Source organism: Nannospalax galili, unplaced genomic scaffold (genome assembly GCF_000622305.1).
Source record: "Nannospalax galili isolate Female #2095 unplaced genomic scaffold, S.galili_v1.0 scaffold1264, whole genome shotgun sequence".
NCBI lineage: Eukaryota > Metazoa > Chordata > Mammalia > Rodentia > Spalacidae > Nannospalax > Nannospalax galili.
In genome coordinates, this window is record NW_008351636.1 from 280,288 (window position 1) to 301,605 (window position 21,318).

Genomic DNA, 21,318 nt, shown 5'->3' on the forward strand with positions numbered 1-21,318 from the left:
ACCCTTCTGGGGAAAATGATGGACCACATGGATCTTTAAGATCCTTTCTAGCTCTCATCTTATTTGAATAATTTTATTTTGTGTATTCCTCTAGACTCCTGCAGGAGCAGCGGACTGGTAAATAATGTGTGGGGGGTGGAAATGTGTGCATATTTTACAAGCACTGTCAAAGTGTGAGGACGACACCCCATGCAGTGCAGAGGCTGCTGAATCAGTGAGATGCCTTGCCTGTGATGTTGCGGAAAGTGCTGGCTGTTGTGTTCTTCTTTTCCATCTGGATGCTCTCTTTGATGAGTTGAGTTTACAAACTTAAAGCGGGGAGTGGGAGACTCTCCATGATTAGGCAAATGACATATGGCTATGACTTTGAAGGGTTCTCATTTGGGGCCCAGAATAGATGTCTACCACCATTCTCCAGCCCTAATTCATCACCCACCTTCATCTTTGTAAAGCATGGTCCATCCCCAGGCCTGATTCTATACAGAGAAGGAGCTCCGACCCACATCATCTTCTCTAGTGGGAAAAGGGCCTTGACACCTAGTTGTGCACTGGACAGAGGACAGTCTCATCACTTACTCTGATGTCATCTGGGTGACCAGCTGGAGGGAGGTGAAGCCGGCAGTGAGGAAGCTGTCCCTGTACTGGACCATTTTGATGGCACTGAGCCAGTCATCCACGGTGGTAAAGGCAGTGAAATCTGGGATGGAGCGATCAAGCAGGGGTTGGGAAGGCCTGGCAAGACAGAGAGGAACAGGTGACCCCACAGCTGCAGAGGCATGGACAGAGGTTCAGTCCAAGCTGATGCAGAGTGCATGGACAGTGACACTCCTAGTCAGATGGAGCTCTGGGCTGACCTGGAGCTGAGGGACCAGAGTCCCCTGTTTCTGAGCATTGTCACAGTCATCTAACGGCACTGACAGATTGGCATGGTATTCAGCTAAAGGGAAGGGAAGCCTCCAATTTCTTTATCAAACATAGTAACTCATCATGTAAAGATGTGGTCCTTTAAAATATATACACAGTTTAACACAACCTTCCAAAATCTATTGGTCATGTTTTTCTTCTTCCCATGCTTGAATAATGGAATGGAACAGCCTGCCACTCAAGGTAGACATGTGGGTAAGCAAATCAGAAGCCTGGGTGCCATCTTGAAATCACTCCAATTTCGCATCCATCTTTCTCCAGGTCACGTCTTTGCACAGCCACTATTCTATTTAAGGCACTATCTTTTCTTTGATGATTCTTGAAAAGTTCTCCTTAGTAAGGTTTCACTGTAGTTAGAAAATCCTTTTAAACTGCAGAACCCTTGCCTTGACCCTGATGCATGTCAAACCCTTCAACACGTACAAAATGTTCTAAAACCTACGGCAAATGTTCAGTACGGCTTAAAGGCTCTGAATAGTTTTGCCCAATCCCACTCTACCAGCCTTAGTCTCATTCTTCTCAAGCATATGCCCAGCAACTACATCTGAATAATGTCTGTGCTAGTTCTAAGAGATCATAAACTCTGTGATGGCAGAGACTGTCTTACTCATCGAATACTACCTGTACTGGGCCCACTGACTGATCATTAGCTACCTAATAAATTTTGGTGGAAAAGAGAAATTAATAAATGAGTTAATGTAAATATAGCTCAGTAATACATGGCAGGCAGGCATCGACAGCTGTCTATCTGTTCATTCACAGCAAATCAATCTGCTTTGTATTTCTTTGTCCCACAATAACTGGGTCCTATACCTAGCAGACTGCTGACCAAATCTTCAAGTTTGCAGCTACACAGGCCTGGAGGACTAGCATAATTAACAGAAACGTGTCTCCTGGAAACAGGAATGCCCAGACCTGGCGCATCACACCAGACCAAATACAGCTCAACTAACAGAGAGTCCGGTGTCCAGTCTCTTGGAAGCCAACAGGCAGTAGAGGCCTTACCAGATCTCTGAATTTCTGCCCAGAGTCCACAGTAGAAGCAGAGAACATTTTAGAGAGAGGGAAGATAAAAAGAAAGTGAGTCTGGGCATTTCTTCCATTAGTGGACAACCTGTGCCACCCCAACCTTGCTCTCAACAGAACACAGGTTGCCAGTGATGCCCTTGGCCATGAGACCAACCACCTCTAGGCATCACCCCACTTCACTAGACTCACACAGCGGTGATGGTTGCCACAGTCTTGAGACTAGCCGGGTTCCGGATCATCTTGTCCAGGGTGTTGACAATCTCTGCAAAACGGGGCCGGCTGTTCCGGTCCTTCTGCCAACAGTCCAGCATGAGCTGATGCAGGGCAGCTGGGCAGTCCATAGGCGGGGGCAGCCGGTAATCCTGCTCAATGGCATTGATGACCTACAGTGGCACACAAGGAACAAATGTGACTAGAGAATGAGCTACCAAGCCAGTCATTTGCATATTAGCCTCAAAGATGGAGTCCCTTCCAACTAGGCTGGCTCAAGGGACTTCATCGACACCACACACTTCCTACCATGCATATTTTCAGAGATCTTCCTTTCCCCACCTAGAAAGCAGGAATCACATATTAGTGACCCTTTGTGTCCCCAATGTAGGAAGATAACGGGTGAATAAAATTTGATGGCTCTTGAATCTGGTGGGGACATGCATTATGATGCTTCCTATTATTTTTTATATTTGAAAACATTTAAAACAAGATAAATTTTAATTTACAGAAGGCAGATGTTCTCCCTAACTATCACAACTGAATAAATGTTTATTGAAATTGCAAAAAAAAAAAAAAAAACACATAGGAGCTGGGTATGGTGCTGCACATCTGTGATTCTGGCACTTTGGAGGCTGAGGTAGAATGATTCAAAGCTCCAAACTAGCCTGGGCTATGTAAGAAGACCCTGTCTCTGAAATGAAACAAAGAAAGCAGAGGATACAGGGTCTAATTCTGCCTTCCTAAAGCAGGTGGTGCACGATAATGAAAGATGTTACATGGGAAACCAAGAGAACGCATTGTTTATAAAGGATGCTCTGAAGGCCTGAGGTAGCCTCATTCTCGCAGTCCTAAGGGAAAGGAAGAGAGGAAATGGATCAGCATTGCTGGACCCCACGCCTACACCACTCCAGGGGTCCACAGATGCCTACTATGCATGACTGCCCAAGTGCTCCGGAGGCAGCAACATGTAAGGAATTGAAGATTGCCAAGGTAAACAAGCGCGCAGTGCAATGGCAGCCCACAGAACAAGGCAGTCTCACAACACGCATAACCTCCAATCAAATTTTAGTGGTTTTCACAGACTCCAGGGGATAACTCCGTAAAACTTTGTGTATTTCACACTGTACTTCTTAATTCCTAATTCATTTAATTCAATTATACCTACTCTGTGCTTTTTGTATAAGAAAAAAAAGGTAATCATGAATGACCCAAGTACTAAACATATAAATTTATTATGGTACACTCACAATACAATTAAAAGCCAGGAGTCTAATGCAGCCTTTAAAGTGGTGTAGTCATTGAAATGGAAATAAGCTTACATTATAATATCAGGCAAAAGTGTAGAATGTATAACTCCAGGTATGGCATAACCTTGCTTTTATAAAAAAAAAAAATCATCACGAAACAAAACAGAACCTAGCAATTACATAAGCACAGAAAAGACCTTGGAAGATTATTCACCATGGAATAAATGGTGGTTGCCTCTGGGCAGGTAGAAACATGAGCGCTCCCTATGTTTTTCTTTTTGCTTGTTTGTATTTTTTATTGTCTATAATAAGCATGCATTGATTTTATATTAAAATAAACAGGCAAAGTGCCTTAAATAACAAAGGAAATAATTTGGAGTTCAGTTATTTTTCTGGTATTTTTACCTCAATTTACAAAAAAATCAGATTACTTTCAACTGACTATTCTTTTCTTTTATACATCCTAAATTGGCCAGAAAGTGAATATTTTTAATCAGTATATATTTTTGCAATTTCTATGGACAGTACACTGGACATGAGCTGAAGCAAGGTAATACGACCTGAGGTTGTTAGAGACAATCAAGGTGTATTATTTTCCCCATTTAACATGGTGAAAAACAAGCACACAACCTACATCAGTATCACCACCACATAAAACAACCAGCAGCTGCTTCACTTTTTGAACACTGTGTTGCACTGACAAATTATTATCTCCTCCAAACTGTTGTCAATCAAATTTCCTCCTATCTTCTTAGGAGAACATTTTGGCCCTATTTTCCCCATGAGGAAATGGAGGTATAAGCAGTGAAGTAATTTCCCAGAGACACACAGCGAGTGATAGACTGTAGATAAAATCACAGGGCAGCTGATTTTAAGTTTTGAATGCCTTAAAAGCCACTTTCCTTGGGCCTTGGGTGGGGGCGGGGCTTCCACCGAAATCACAGCCTAGGCTCCTGCAGCTGTGAGCTGGAGAGGCTGATGTTTCCAGGGGCTGAACCGGGGATGGGGCTAACTGAAGGAGTCCCTGAAACCTAACAGCTGGGCATTGTTCCCATCGACGGTTCACCCGCCTTTTTCCAGCTCCTTCTGAGCAACCAGGCTGAGGAGCACTGAATCACTACCCATTGTGGAGACAAGTGGGATTGCCCTTTGAGTGCTCCTAGGAACTCTCTCTGGGTCGCCTGAGGCTAAGCTAGGTTAGCCTGGCAGGAGGGGACTAGCGTCCAGTTCCCACTTCTCATGGGGTTAGGGGACTCCAAAATCTTCTAGTGCAAGGCAGCTGATGGCGTTAGTGTCCACCTAAACTGCTGACATTACCACCCCAAACTAATTTTTCCCATAAGAAAGTGACACTCCTCCCCATCTTAGAGAAGTACGGGAGTCAGCGATTGTGCAGCTCGGTACTGTGCGCACTGGTGACTCAAGCACTCCCCCCAAGGCGTCAAGAGGCTGGGACCCATGCATGCCCCCAGTCTTCTGCCTATGAGCTCTGGCCTGAAGCAACATAACCATATTCTCTTGTTCCCTCTTCCTATCTCCTCTTTGGGTTCTGTTGAAAGCTGCCTTGGTGTTTGTGTTTGCATTTCCTGTGTGTTTGGTTGTGCTTACTTTATTTGGAGGAGGATATCAAAATCTCATTAAGTCCTCCTCCCCAGGCAGGTCCGCCAGGAGCATGGTGGTTGTGTTAGTGAAAGTACTACATAGGGACTGGAGGTTGTGGCCTGTGAGAACCTGGTGCAAACCATGCTTCTATATCTTATGAATTATGAAACCCGGGAGGGTCGCTTGACCTGCAACTGTACAGGAAAGTTGTTAAAAAAACAGGAGATGGCATAGTGAGGTGGTGTGTGCTGAGCAATGCATAAACGAGTAGGGGTAAGAATTCTTATCACATGGAGGGAGTTACTATTGCTGTGTCTTCTCTAGCTGACAGCCTCTTGGCAAGTTGAGTGTCACTACCATTTGACAGTCTATCAGGAGTGTGTCTGAAATCACCAAGCACCTGGTAGGGGCTTAGTGGGAGCACATCCCACTTCCCTCCAACCTTTTGGTATAGAGGCTAACCATGAGACACCCTCAGCTTCACTCCATTAGTTATTTATTCTAGATGATTCTGTTGCTATTATCCAAGCTGATACTCTGGATGCACTGAAGCTTCTTAAGTCTGTACCCTTTATATTATTTATGTTTCTCATTGCTATGAGCAAATGCCTGTCAGAGGCAGCTTAAAGCAGGGAGGATCTAGTTGGGCTCACAATTCATGGGGTTAGGGTCCAGCATGCAGAGGACAAGTTCTGTGGTGGCAGGAGCACACAGCTGCTGCTTGTTACGCAGTGCCACCCAGGAAGCAGAAACCTTGGGCTAGAAGGAAGAGGACCTATAACCCTCAAAGACTGTGACCTATTTTCTCCAGCGGGGCCCCATCTCCTCAAGGTTCCATAATCTCCCTAAACAGCACCACCAGCTGGGGACCAAGTGTTCAAACCTGTAAGTCTATGGGGGACATATCACATTTAAACTATAACTCTTTTGTTGTGCTTTGGACATGAGCTGTCCCCAAAGGCTCAAGTGCTTGGACGCTAGCCTGTGCTGCTATTGGGAAGGAGTGCAACCTTCAGGAGATGGGATCTAACTTGAGGAAGTAAGTCATTGGAGAGACATGTCCTTGAAGGGGCTGTTGGGATCCCAGCCCCATTCTTCCTTCCTTTTTGCTTCCTGACCCTGCCAAGGGATGAGCAGTTTCTTTGGCCACGTGTCTTACCACCATGATGTTCTAGCTCACAAGAGTCCTAAAAGCAAAGGATTCAGCCAGCCATGAATGAAACATTTGAAACCTTGAGCCAAAATAAACCTTTTCTCTTCTAAAATTGTTTCTCTCAGGTATTTTGTCATAGAAATGGAAAGCTGAGTAACATAACCCTCTACTTCAAATAAAAAAATGCCGAGGTCATTAATCAGTCTATGCACAGCACTTACCTACTTATCTTCATCTTCAAAGGGATTTAGCTTTGGAGGTCTTTATTCTATTTTTAAGGATCTAAATTTTCAGAGTATATATAACTTACAGTCCTATTAAAATATAATTATATAAAAAATAACTTTAGACTCTATTAGGACCTTGAGCTCATTCTCTTTCACACCTGCCCTCCTGGAAGATGTGGAAAACAGGGAAGAGGTATGGAAAACACTTTCAGGCTGGCCCTCTGACCACTATAAACACAAGTGATCTCATTTGAATTGTATGAGAAGATTTGGCCCAATGCTGGGTAATGGGATATCCTGCCTAGCAGGATATCTAGGAGGAATTCTAGGTCCCTTCCTTGATCCAGAGAAGGGTGAGGCTCATGGATATTAAGAGTAAAGATCAGTACCAGATCAAAAGGCATTTCAAGAGGTGGGAAGGGGTGAGATGTGGGGGTAGGCTAGAGAGGCAGTCTAGGTAACTTAACTTGAGCTCACTGCATGGTTTGCATAACACTTGTGAATCCCCCCCAAAGCCCAGTTTAAGCAAACATCCCAGGGCCTAACTATAAAGGTGGCAGTGATGAGACAGTCCCTTTGCTCATCTGGGCCCAAATATGCTGGCTGTGGGGTGGGGACCAGGAGCTTGTGGTATTAGTCCCAGGCATTCTCGGGTATTAGATGAAGTGACTGGAGCATCCCTGGTCCCTCCTGGTCCCTCCCTCACATTCTTGAATGAGTTCTTCGCTGTCCCTAGATTTATAATTCCCATTAGCGGGTTGGAGGCAGGTGATGCCTACTCGACCCTGCACCTGGGAGAGTGAAGTGGAGGCACAGAGAGCATGGAAGAACCAGGGCAGAGTGGGTTAAGTTGAGCTCTGATGTTTCAATGAAACCGCAGCCCCTCTCCACAGACACTGCCACTCTCATTATCTCTGTCAATCAGATCCAAGCAGCACAAGTTGCTCTCTCTGGCTGACAAACTCTCTGTACATGTTCAAAGACCTTCCTGGGCTCTAGAAGCCCAATTACCAGCACTCCGACTTGCCTCTGCAATTCTTTTCCTTAAAGCCTTTCAATTGTCAACTGTAAAATCCTTCACCACGGCCACCTCAGTGCTTTCTGATGAGTGTGACTGCAGCCCAGCTGCTGGCCCCTCCAGGCTCTCTCCCAGACCTGGTCTCAGGGGCTTTCTGAATGAGTATGACGTCACCTCCTGTTCCCATGAGGAGCAGAATTGTAGTTAGGGCTTTATTTTGCAGAAATACAACAAAATGAGCAAAAGCTGGTACCTTACAGATGTCCATATACCTTCTGAGTCCCAGCACAAACATAAAATATCTGAGAAGCTTCCTCCTTCCCCCTAAATGTTCCCAATGCCCTCCGTCTATGCTACTGGACTGTAAACCCCTCAGGAACAGAACTAACTCATGCAAAGCTTAGTTGCCTTTAGCATGCAATGACTGTCTTGAATGAATGATTTGGGTGTTCTGGAAACCCATCGTCAGAAATTCTGCTTGTTTACAGCACAGATGAACGCATTGACGGAGAATACCTTAAATGTCAAATCTCGCCTGTCGGTTTTGTAATCCATTCTATGTGTGCTGAATTGTTCTTAATCGGATTAAGGTCTCTGGGTAGTACAAGATGGGTCTGCTTTGTCTGGATAGCGTCTCTCACTCAGACAGTATAGATGGAACCTGTGTGCAGCTGATTTCATAAAAGCAGCCTAGTTACTGTCAGCTCAGCCACTTACTGATTGGACACACTGTGGGAGCAGAGGTGAGGCATGGCTAATCACAGATAATAGAAGAGCTAGACCTCACCCATGGTTGGCATTGGGAGCTGGTTAAGGATACAGACACTTCACCTGCTCTGGACTAGCCACTCTGCACATTCCAGCAGAGTACAATCCACAAGCACCCAGGCTCCTTGTCTGTCCCACAGTCTTACTGGGAAACCACTGCCTTTTTCAGTGTTCCCAGCCAATGCGTGACTCTAAACTTGAAAGGCTGGGATATGGCTGAAGGCAGTTTTCATAAGCTTCTGAGCGCTTCAGAGGCTGCCCAGGCACACAGGCACTTACAGTGTGACCGTAGGATCTGAAGGAATCTGATCTAGACTGAAAACAGCCTGTATGCTGGGAAAGATATCCCCAAGAAGATTCAAAGAGTAAGTAGGATATACAAGTATGCAAGCTTTGCAAGTTGTAAACCTCTCAACAAGGGAGTAGGTCTGAAAACACAGAAGATGAGTGAACCAGGCGGACAGCCCAGGTCAAAGGCAGTGTTGAAATGCAGGGTATCAGATCAAACCATCCTGAAAGTTTTCCTCAGTCTTCACTATGAAGCACATCTCCCATCCAGAACACCCCTAATTTCTCTTCTGATGACCCCGCCCTTCCCATTCTCACCCTGTCCATGGGGGACATTTGGAGGGATCTTGATGACCTACTCAGAGACAGGGCCCTGCTCCTGTGGCTCATGGGAAGCTGACGAGCTTTGGGAAGTTTTCTCAGCTTTCCCTTTGCTTATATTATCAGAAGCTCACAGAAGACCAGGTTCTCAGGGAAGAAGGGCTTCTTAAAACTCTTCTCTTTAAAACTGAAGTCGTATGTCCCAGACAAACACTGAAATTTGCTTGAGGCAGCACAGCTGTGAGAGGAAGAGCAGGCTGAGGACCCAGGCCCTGGCCTTCAGACCAGAATCCCTCCCTACTCTCTGTCACATATGTGAGAGGGGAACATGACACATTGGCTGGGAATCACAGCAGAACTTCTTGCTTGGTTTAGGTCTGGTCTATTCATGGCTCATGACCATTCAGAAAGTTGTAGACTTTGTGGTTGGCGGCATTGCTGTGCTCTGTGTAAGGCTCTTTAATTAGTTCAAACTTCTACGCCAAATGTGTCTTTGTATCCCTGTCCTGATACTCAAGTTCAGGTTTATGAGGCCATTAGCTCAAGTCAGATAGGAGGCCTTAATACCCATGGCATGAAGGATACTTGGATGGGTTTTGTAGCAACAGATGCTGTAGTACTTACATCTTGATTGGACATATCCCAGTAGGGTCTTTCTCCAAATGACATGACTTCCCACATGACGATCCCATAGCTCCAGACATCGCTGGCTGAGGTGAACTTTCGATAGGCAATGGCTTCTGGAGCTGTCCATCTCACAGGGATCTTCCCTCCCTGGAAGAAGGAGAAACCAGGCCAGTTCAGTTCAAACAAGTCAAGAGAAACAGGCACACATGTTCTCCCACTTCTCCACTGCCTCAGCTTGTTAGTTAGGACAGTCAGAATAATCCTTGACTCATGGATAGGAAACACTGCTGGGCCCACTTAGAGGAGCTCCAGGGGACCAGCATGGCCTGTGTCAGTCGCATGGGCACATCACATGTGAGGGGACAGCGGGCACAAAGAGATTTCATCTCTGATTCCCTGCTTTGATTCTACCTTCAGTGTTGATGTGATAGGTGGAAGGAAAGAGTACAACCATCTAGATACACTTAGAACCGTGTCAGATTGGCTACCCACAATGCAAGTCATGGTTGCCTTTGTGCAAATGTCAATGGAAAAGGCATGGAATTTGGCTCAAGAGGAAACACAATGAACCCAAAGGAAGAGGAGTGATGGGGCCTACCTCCTGAGGACACTTCCACTGCGAAGTTACACCAGCTGCCCCTTGGCCCCATTCCTGTTATGCTCCATTTCTGAGGAACAGTTTTCCAAGCTTGGCAGCCTCCCAACAGTCCTAGACTGCACTGGGATGTGATGGGCCCTGGCCTGTCCACATGCTGGACATCCCACTGCCCTTCAGCAGAATCTGGGCAATTGTAGACCCTCTTTCTAAAAGTCTCATCTTGTGTATTTTTCTACTTCCTTTTCACCAAGCGCCATACAATGCTGCTAATTCAGCTCTCTGCTTGACCCTTTAGTTTGGCTGCCAGACCAGGGCCAGAGTTGTTTACACAAGAGCTGAAATCCATTGATGTATTCATCACTCTGACAGCACACAGGCAAATGGCACTATTTATGCCAGGCCGAGGGGAAGAAAAGGACCTGGGGTCCCAAAGAAGACACCCAGAGAAGATAGCTACTGCTATCAAGCTTCAAGGGATAGTGTGGGGCCTGACCAGAAAATAGAGACTCAAAATGTAGTTACTACAATTGGAAAGTAAGGAGGGTGAGGGTGGGTGTGTGCCATAGGAGTTCTGAGAACTGGAACACCAGTTCTCAGTCAGGGTCAGGAAAAGTGGCCAGGAACCGTCAGAGAACCAACGTCCTAAGAGCTTGGAGAGCCCCTGGCTGAGTTTGGACACCAGGGCCAGCCTTTCCCAACAGAATGACCAGGGCAAGTACCCAAAGTCTCTGAGCCAGGACACCAGCACCTGTACAGTCATGTCATCATGGGTCTTAAATGGCTATTATTCACACAGCCCTGACACAGAAATCAAGCACTATCTGTGTGTTAACAAATGTTTTCTCTGTGCTCAGCCATAGGAAATACGTAGAAGTTGGGCTGGTAAACTGGCTATAGAAGGGAAGTCCAGGCAGACAGCAGGAGGAGAACCACAGGCAATCCAGCCTGGCCGAGGACCGTGCTTCCTGAGGAGGAAACCGAGAGGGATAAGGTTGGAGTAGAAAGCAGGGCACAGATCTGTCTGTCCTGCACTGTGCTAAAGTGAGACCCTGCCAAGGCTGCCACCAAAATGCAACACTCTCTAGAACAGATGTGACCCTCTTATTTTATTTGTCAGGCCAAATGCTGGATCTCACCCCACAGCTCTGTTCTAAGCCTGGAGTCTGAATCACTCTGTAATCCTTAAAACTCCAGGCTGCTGAGCAATGGAGGCTGGGCAAGGGGCTGTAGTTCCCTCTTTGCTTTCCTCCATGGCCTTGAGTCTCAGCTCAAGGAGGCGATTTTTGTACTGATCATCATTATGTTCTGCTCAAATCACCAAAAATGTAGGGTGCACTTTATCAAAAATGCCTTTGAAAGTGTAAACGGCTACTATGAGGGGTGGGGGAAAAAACAGCCAATGGAAAGGTGCATTTTTATCTGGTTTCCTAACCAGGGCTGGGAGGAATGAAGGCAACCTGGCCTGGACCTCCCCACTTACAGGTCCAGCTTTCTGTGAAGAAGACAGTCCTGATTTCCCCAGGGTATTCTGGCAGGTTTTTATAGTAGATGTCCTCCACTCAAACGCCAGCAATGTGACAAATGTCTGGAGCATTTGGGCTGCCCTACAAGGGATGCTCAGTTCTCACTGTCCCCCAGGACACGAATGCATTTACTGGCTTAAGCAATGTGGTACCCAGGGAACTGCCAAACACACAGTGGTCAGCAGATGGTATCAGAGACCCTTGTTCTGTCACCCTTAAAGGAGGGGTTGTTGTCTTATCTTGAGATAGTCTGGATCCCCCAGAGAAAAAGGGCTTTTGATTTTTCAAAAGACTTAAGTTGGGCTAGGGAGTTGGGTCCAGCAAATAAAGTATTTGTCTTGTAAGCATGAGGACCTGTGTTTGATCCTTAGAACCCATGTAAAAAAAGCCAGGTATGGAGGCATATACTTGTAATCCCAGTGCTGGGGAGGTGGAGACAGGCAAGCCTCAGGCTGCCTGGGCAGCCAGTCCAGCCTTATTGGTAAATCTCCAGGCCAGTGACAGACCCTGCCTCAAAAAACAGGGTGGATAGTACCTGAGAAATTATAGGTAAAGCTGTTCTCTGGCTTCTACACATACTTTCCTCCACACTAATGTGCACATGTACAAATAGGAGAGAGCAGAAATTCAGTGTGTGTGTGTGTGTGTGTGTGTGTGTGTGTGTGTGTGTGTATGTATGTGTGTGTGTGTGTATGTATGTGTGTGTGTGTCTGTGGGTGGGGGGAGAAAGAGTGAGAGAGAGATTCCACATGGGTGAGGGCTTATCAGTATGTGTGTGAAAGACTGAGAGACAGAGCGAAGACTTGGCAGGGAATGTATGTGAGTAAAGGAGACTTGGACTTGCTTCTCTTTTGTGTGTGTTTGTTGGGGAGGGATGAGAGATGAAAGTATGCTTGTGAATTTCAAAGAGGTGATTTAGGAGTCTGGAAGTGTCCTCCTCTGCCAAGTCTAGAGCAGACCCCAGGGGCCGTCAGTGGCAGCTGTTGAGCTGCTCCCTCTTGCATGTAAAGTGGCAGTGCCAGGCCCACTGGCGAGGAGCCTCGAGCCCTCCCGCCACCTTGTGCTGTTGGGCTTCACTGAACTCGGAGCTTGGCCTGTCACCAGCACTCCTCCATCTCAGCAGGTGGCTGAGTTTTCTAGAAGAACCACCCAGGACAGGCAGGTGACAGCTTGTCATGGCCAGCTCTCCTACTGTCTGAAGAACAGGGGGACACTGACCTTTGAAGCAAAATAAAGAGACATACAAAATTAAGGGAGCATGGGGTAGGTCTGTCCTGAGGGTTTTAAACATTCCTCTTTTAAGCATCACATGGGCATCATTGCCTTCTGATGCCCAGAGGTGATTACAGTGATGATTATGATAGTTTAACTTGTCTTCAATTATGTAACAGAACATCTATCAAGCTAGAGGATGCTGACCAGTCCTGTGAGAGGACAGGCTTGAAGGAGGTGGGATGAAGCTGCAGTAGGCAGTGTGTCACTAGCCAGGAAGGGCCTTGCTGCTTGAAGAAGAAATCTCAACCGGAAGTCAAGGCCATCCAACATGTGCTAAGAGCCCCTTGCTCTCTGGTGTGGCGTGAGGAAGGGGCCTGGAGAAGAGTGGCTTGCTGTGTTAATTAGGGAACATGAGAGAAGAACTTAGTACGGTACAGTGGATGGGCTCCATGGGAAGGAATCTGCATCAGCCTGGACACAGAAGAACTGGGTTTTACTACCTCTGATTCAGGCTTTGTATAGCAAAGTGAGCCTGACTCACTTGTTCCAGGGATGCTGAAGGCACAGGTTTGCATTCTGTAGGCAAGGATGTATTTGACACATTCATCCTCACTGTGACCAAATACCTGATAGAAATAAGTTCAGGGATGAATCATTTGTTTTGGTTCACGTTTTCAGAGGTATCAGTCCATCATGGTTGGGGGGCAGGGTGTGACGGCAGACAGGAAACGGAGAAAAGCAAAAAGCGGCTTACAGGAAGAGGCCAGGGTGAGATACAGCTGTCAGGGACCTACTTCCTCCAACTAGGCTCTACCACCTGCCTTTTACCACTTCTAATAATGACATCATATTATAAATTGATCAAGAGATGAATCCACTGAGGAGGTCAGAGCCTCTCTGGCTTCATTATCTACAGAAATGCTCTCATAGATATTCCCTTTACTAATCTAGAAGGCGCCTCACAATCTAGCTAAACTAACAAACTCGACTAATCAGAACGATGAGTCTCCCAAGAGCTGCCAGAGAGCCACAGTCAGTGACCAGGAAAAAGAGAAGAGAAACAGGGCCCTCAGTATAATCAGGATGATGAGCTCCCTATAAGATGTCTTCTGGGTTTCGCTTTCCTTTATGTACATATATATGCGTGGTGTGTATACATGTGTGTTTGTGTGTTCATGTGTGTGGGCACACAGTCACATGTATGGAAGTACATGTGGAAGCCTGAAGTTGAAGTCTAGTGTCTTTCATTGCTCTCCACTTTATTTATTAGGGCAGGGTCTTTCAACTGAACCCAGAGCTCACAGATTAGTCTGGCTAATCTGCTTGCCTCAGAGGATTCCCTGTCTCTATCTTCCCAGGGCTGGGATTACAGGTGGATACAATACTTGTCCAGCTTTTTTATGTGTTCTGAGGATCTGAATTCTGGTCCTTACACTAGTGCAGTGAGCCCTTTTCCCACTAAGCCACCTCACTGGCCTGCCCCATGAGATTTCATATACTGACCTTCCATATACAGCTTTGCATGGCTGTGCTGTCAATTATTAATATTTGAAACCCTCTGTTTCATAATAGTCATGTCTTAACTTGGATTTCAAGACAAACTTAAGATTGTGTGCATGTAGGTGTATGAGTGTGTAGAATTTTATGGATTAAGATAAGGTATTCACAGGGGATCAGTCAGTCCTAAGTCAACTATCCACAGGGTCTCTTGCTAACTCATATCTGATGACGTGGGAGGAGCTATGGCCAGAGGAGGTAGAAGATGTCAGTTAGGGCCATTTGGTCCCTCAGCTAGCACAGAACGAGCATCTATGCAGCACCTGCTTTGCCCAGGCAGAGTGCAGGGGACATGGCAGTGAGGAGACGCAACTCCTTCTTCAACGACCATTGTATATCCCTGATGCCACTCAGCCAACTCATTGTCTTGTCACGGTGAGGCTGGACAGGTACAACACCCAGCCTTGGCTCTATAGGCCACCCTCCTGTGAAGTTTCCTGGGCAAAGCAGAGGTCACAGACTTGTCCCCCTTCTAAGTACTGGAGAAGCCCATACCATGTCCACATGACTGACATTGCTACACTATCTCTCCCCACCATCTTCTGTGAGACAAAGTCTTGGTGGGATAGTGGCAGGATTCAGGCACTAATGCATATTGGCTGTGATGATCATGAACTTGTTACATGCTCATATTGGAATCATGGTGCATGTGTCTCTTAAAGCTTGTAAGTAACATGTTCATGACCAAGAGCATTACACAATAGCATTTGCTTTCATAAGCCCACTACTCCCAAAGGCTTATAAGAGGTAAGTTGGAATTGTGAAAATTTAGCAGTTAGATATGTGATCCAGGCAACACGTTATTGTTATCGTTAGATAAGAACGTATTAAGTGTTGTGAGTTGGAGGTGTCACTCAGAAAAAAGATATGTTGAAGCTCTAACCTGGCAATGTGGCATTATTTGGCAATAGAGTCTTTGCGGATATAATTGAGTTAAGAGGTTATGATGGATTGGAGTGGACACTAAATGTAATGCTGGCTTCTTTGAGGTACAAAGAGGTGACTACCCTGCGAAGAGGCAGGCCAAGATTGGAGTGATACATCTGCAACCTAAGTTACATAAGGGATGAGTGATGTCTCAGAAAGACCTACAGTATCTAGAGCTCCTCCTTTAGAGCCTTCAGATGCAATATGGCTCTGACTATACTCTGACCTTGGACTTCCCATGTAGAAGGAGAAACTAGGTTTCTGTGGTTTAAAGCCTGGCTATCTTACAGCAGTTGTAGGAAGCCAATACAAGGAAGATTCATAATTGTATCAAGCACTAGTTTGAAAATATGGCTCCTGAGTTCTTAGGTGGCAGAACTATCAAGATCTAGTGCTATTGGAGGATAATGAGACTTGACAGTGAGGGTTATCGCCAGCATGGGGTGAGGGATACCTCACAGCTTCTTGATTAACCATGGGGCCCCCTGTAGTGCTTTATTTAGTGCTGTTGACCATAGCTCAGCCACAGTCCATACCTTGGAGGGCAGCTTTCCTAACATGCCTAGAAGAGAAGTCCATCACTCTACCAGGAGTATCCCCAGACCTAGGTGGCAACTCTAGCTGAGGCTGCCTCACCAGAAGCCCCCAACACTGAAGGCAAGGCCAGTATTCCTCTCCACACCCAGAAGGCCTAACCCAGTATTTCTCAAGCTTGTCTGCCCACTGAAATCACTCGGGGAGAGTCTAAATTTTCTTAACTGTCCGAGGCAGTCTCATTTATATAGAATTTCTAGGTGTAGTGTCTAAATGTTGGTAGGCTTACCAGGAAGGTCTGAATTAGATTAGAATCATTAGTAGGAGATTCTAATGTACAGCTATTAGTTGCAATACCCAGTGGTATAGAGCAGTGGTTCTCAGATGTGTGTACGTCCAGTCTTCCACAGCTCTATATCCTATAGGTCTTCCTGAGACATCACTCATCCCTTTTGTAACTTAGGTTGCAGATGTATCTCTCTAATCTTGGCCTGGCTCTTCACAGGCTATTCACCCCGTTGGGCCATAAAGCAGCCAGCATTACATTTAGGGCCCATTCCAAAATTAGACCCTACCGAGACTCAAATTTATCAGCTCTGAGATAGGGTCTGATGATTTGCATTTCTAGCAAATTCCCCATTTATCTGCCAGATTCTGAGAATCACTGGCTTAGATCATCCTCACCTAAGTCATGGACCGCATTAAGTTTCATCCTGAATACCAGTTCCAATCATTATTAGGAGCTGGTTTGAGAAGACTTCTATGGCTTTACTTAGGAGTTAGCAAGGGATTGTGACCAATGACCATCCATCACAATCACTTGAAGCAGACTAAAGTCTACCTATGGGCTGGGGATGTAGTTCAGTTAGTAGAGTACTTAACCTAGCATGCATAAAACCCTGACTATGATCCCCAACACTCCTAAACTGGGCATGGTAGTGTGTCCCTGTCCTCTCAGCACTCAGGAAGTAGAGGCCAGAGAGGCACATGTTCAAGGTCATGCTTGGCTACCAAGCAAGGCTAGTCTGGGATACATGAGTCTGTGTCTCAAAAACCAAAAGCCACCACCACCACCAAAAACAAAAATCCTATCTATGCTTAGATAACATTTCTGGAGATTCTAAATAAACGAAAACACCTATGGCACTAAAAAATATTCCCCCAGGAGATTCCAATGGGCAGCCAAGCTGGAGGAGCTCTGGAGTAGGCCTTCCGAAGCCATGCAAGGGAGTGCCAGCCTTGGTCAGCAACATCTACAGTGGGTCAGTGGTAGGTGGCTATATGTATGCAAGTATTCTACAATAACTTAGACGATCTTAAAATGCTGAAAAGGGAGGGCAGAGCAAACTGAGATGAAGTTTGCATTGCAAGTCAAGAGTCGTTCTGGAGTAGGCAGATTGGACACACCCCCTGGGGCAGTGAACATTCTGACTGCAGTTGGCCAACCTGGGTAAAGCAGCCACCCATGAGAGTGGTTCTGTGTAGACAAGTTGGGGCACAGATGGCTCTGCCTTCAGGGTACATCCATGTGACACCCCCCACTCTTGTTTCTCAGTCACTGTCAGCTACCCAGGACCAAAAGGTCTGAAGTGAGTCATAGGTGCTAAGTGAGATGGGTATTTCAGAATTAATGTCTGGCTTTTAAAGGCACTGGGGGAGTACACTGTCCAATTTTCCTTAACCTAATCAGTAGAGTGATTTCTTTCTAGATAAGACCTATATTGGCCAAGAAGTAAAGGAAGTTTCTGCTTAAAAGGTTATCTGTCTCTGAGCCTTTCCAGCTCCTAAGAGCCAGTGGAACCGGCTTCTGGCAGTTGAATTGCAGCTGAGCTTTTATAACAAAGAGGCTGCTCCCAGTTCCCCAGGACGCCAGGAATTTGCATGAAAACAGTCTCTCTACCTTTGGAAAGAGTTCATCGAGCCCTGCTGTGCATTTCTTTCCAGAAGCCTCGATCTTGTTGGTGACACTGTAATTTATTACCCTGCTAAGGATTATGAGGAAACACAGAGAGAAGGAGGACACTGTGAGAAAGAGGCAGGCTTGGGGACAAGTGAGCTTCTAGAAGGGTGATCTCATTTGTCATGCAAGTAACACACAACCCAGGGAAGGTCTGGAAGCAAAGACAACCCCAGAAAAGACACCTGCCCTCAGTGACTGCAGATGAAATTGTTTCTGAACAGAATGTTTTTCAAAGCTTTTCTTGAAACATTAGCTGTTCCTGCATAATGAATGACACAACGTATTTGGTATAAGCATTAAAATATGTGATTTGAATAACTACAAATGGAAAGATTTACTGTCAGTGGGCTCCTGCCTGCCTCTCCCCTGAGATTTGTGAGAGCAGAAACCCTTCCACAAGATGCTGCGAAAGGTAATTGCGGCCCAAACATCATTTCCTGGCAGCTCGAGAAAGGCCTATTTGGACATAAATTAACTAAAAATATGTGAATGATAGTGTGAATTTCATGTATGAAGAATGGAAAGATCACTTGGTGACGTTTGCACCTGGAAAAAAAAAATCCATCTGAAACCAAACATACCTTGCTTTCTCTGTACTACGGCAACAGGAGAAACAGCTGTCTTTTACTACCCACATCCCCAGCAGCCCTGCTGCTCCCATCGTTATTAGTTTTCATCATGAGGCACTTCATGAATTTACAATTAAAAAGAAAGAATGGAGAGATGAGAGATAAATGATTCACAATCTGCCTTCATTCATCTGACCAGGGTCAGTAGAGAGGAAAGAGCTGTCCTGGGAGGCAGCAGAGGGATGGGCTCCGGAATGGCCCTAGCAGGCTCTCTTCTGCACAGGCCCCCAAAGCTGGGCCCTTCCATCAGTGCTCCTGAAGAGCCACCTCTGGAGAAGGTCAACTGGCTATAACGCTCTAGATTCTCTGTGAACTTTGCCTTCACAAATGGAATGTTTGCCAATAACCCAGGAGGACTAGGCCACCCATCAGGGGCCTAGCGAGCAGGGATGGGCTGCTATGGGAACAAGAATGTCCTTCTTTAGGAGCGAGAGACCATGAGCCTCCATGCTCCTTAGATGACCGGTTGGTATGGGGACCAGGGAGTGGGGAATAGGAAAGTTTGTAAGGAGGTTCAAAGTTCACCTGTTGTCTACCCTTCTCTTCTTGGGCCATACATATCCAGTGTATCCTCTGGTATGATTCAGAACACAGCAAGAACTGGGCTTTCTCCTGAAGCTCACGTTTGCTTTTTGCTTGCTGCTGTCCACCTCAGCCCCCAGGGCCAGCCGAAGTGGTCACAATTTCCCCTCCTTCAGACAGTGCCCTGGCTGCACCAGTGACATCCACACATCTTGGGGACTCCTGCCTCTGTCAGGAGGCCATGGTGACCCTGCTACTTCTGTCCGTGTCTGCCGGTGACGCTTCATCTCTCTTCTCCCTTCTATCCCATTTCTACCCCTGTGGACAGAGGATTGGATCTTTCTGCCATCTATCACAGGGCGCCCCTCCTACGGCTGTGCAGCTGACAGGGCTCTTGACAGTGAGCAGAAGCAGAGACTGCCAAGGCAGTCTTCCCCATCTCTGGAGAGGGCAAGGGACCTCAGGTGGAGGCTGGCCTCTGTGCTGTCATCTTAAAGACTTCTGCCCAGCCCTGTGCAAAACTGGAGTTTGATCTATTGTCCTCACGTAGAATACTCTGGCCTTCAATATTTTCTCTCCTATGTATGTAATGTAAGCACCTAATAGAACTTGATAATAACTGATTTTAACAGATAATATAGGTCTATTCTTTCTTTACATTGTAATTTCTGATGCCTTACCAATGTCTCCAGCCACACCTCTAGTTCCCTTCCTTGTTCCCACCCTCAAAGCTATTTTAAAATATCAGTCACATTAAACAGCTTAAGCTCTTCTGGTCTCCCAAATGGCTCCCTCTTGGCACGGCTTCTCCCTCAAACAAACCCAGCAGTTATAACCAACTATTCTTCTTACTGCCTCTACCTGCCAATGAGGATAATAATGCTCAATTATCTCAGAGGGGTGTATGAAGAGCTGTTAGCTAATGCTGGTGGAGTGAGCAAGTGTGCCAGGAGGCTGCTCCACCTGGCTCTCTGCAGGACCCCTGTTCTCCAGGATGCCTTCTTCTCCTGGTGGCAGTTAGCAATGGGGAGAGGTGAGAGGAGTCATGTTCGAAGACCGCCAAGGGACACCAGCTTCTTCCTGGATCTCTCCCATACCAGTGGTGTGAACCAGGTATTCTGAGACCTTTTGACAGACTTTGGGAATGAGGCCACCTGGGGTCCACACCCGATGAAAGATGGTTGGGGCACTGAAATCACCTCCCCCACCAAATCCTACATTGAGATTTTCTCCTCACTGGATAATGAGAAAGAAAGGAAGATAAATGGAGACCTGTGCTTCTGTGTGTGGAGGATAAGCAGCATCTTTTCACTCCCAAAGGAAGAAACAGGATTGGCTTCTGTATTAAGTTCTTAGGACTGCAGTCTCAACTCTCTCCAAAATCAGCCTCCTTCCTTCTTCCTTCCTTCCTTCCTTCCTTCCTTCCTTCCTTCCTTCCCTATAATGGACAATGTAGATTCTCATTTTACCTTGTTCTTAAAATCCTGGTTAAACATGGTGATTTTTTCCAATAAAATATAGTGCCTCCCCTCCACCCCCAACTGTCTCCTGAAGCAGGCTTTTCTGAAATGCTGCGACTCTTACTCCAGATGTAGCTGGGGCTGTAGATACTTAATCTGATAGCTTCTCAGTGGTGTGGACTCCTTCCTACCCCATCTTTAAACTCCAAGCCTGTGGTGTAGAATACTGGTTAAAGTTAGGCTCCAAGCAAGTCCCTCCCTCCCTCCTTCCTCCTCCTCCCTCCCTCCCTCTGCCCCTTTCCCCCATCTCTCACATAAAGCATTAACAAGTACAGTGTGCAGATTGGGAACAAGGAAGAGGTTGTATGGTACACTGTGTGGGGAAGGGGAGGTGAAATGGGCATATCTCCATAGTGGCAAGCCTTTAAGTTGGCAAGAGTTTAGGAAAATGTTCTTCTACCTCAATTTAAAACCTGCAAAATCTTAGCATCACCAGGAGATGTGGACAGGCATCATGAGCCCCCAGATGTGACACTCTGAGAGGGACACACTATCACCTACACACTGCATATGGCATATCCTGGAACTGATCCTGGGTGATAGTGGGCAAACCCGAACCAGGGAGGTTCCATTAAAAACATATAAATGAGGGCTGGTGACATAGCTCAGCTAGTAAAGGAGCTTGATGCCAAACCTGATCACCTGCTTTTATCCCTGAAGAAAACTGACTCCTGAAAGAAAGTTGTCCTCTGACTTCCATATGTGTACCATAGCATGTATGCATGTGCAACACACACACACACACACCAAATAAATAAGTGTAATAAAAATGTGTGATTGATATTCTTTTACAATTTCAATAGCATTAAAAGCAAGCAAGACTGTGAAAGTGTTCCCGATTAAAGGAGACAAAGTCAGTGTAACTAACTACAGAATCGGATCCCAGAACTAGTGGGAAGAAAGCACTTAGGAAGAC

General features: G+C 46.2%; 1 protein-coding gene across 1 annotated transcript in view; it reads right to left on the reverse strand.

The window, feature by feature from the left end:
- The window catches only part of Ephb1 (EPH receptor B1), a 514,312-nt gene that overhangs the window by 5,240 nt on the left and 487,754 nt on the right, over positions 1 to 21,318 (reverse strand). Inside the window, exons 13-15 of the mRNA XM_008848545.3 lie at positions 9,415 to 9,564; positions 2,143 to 2,336; positions 577 to 732 (exon numbers count right to left, since the gene is read on the reverse strand). Coding sequence (XP_008846767.1) covers positions 577 to 732; positions 2,143 to 2,336; positions 9,415 to 9,564 — 500 coding nt within the window. The remainder of the gene's footprint in view (positions 1 to 576; positions 733 to 2,142; positions 2,337 to 9,414; positions 9,565 to 21,318) is intronic.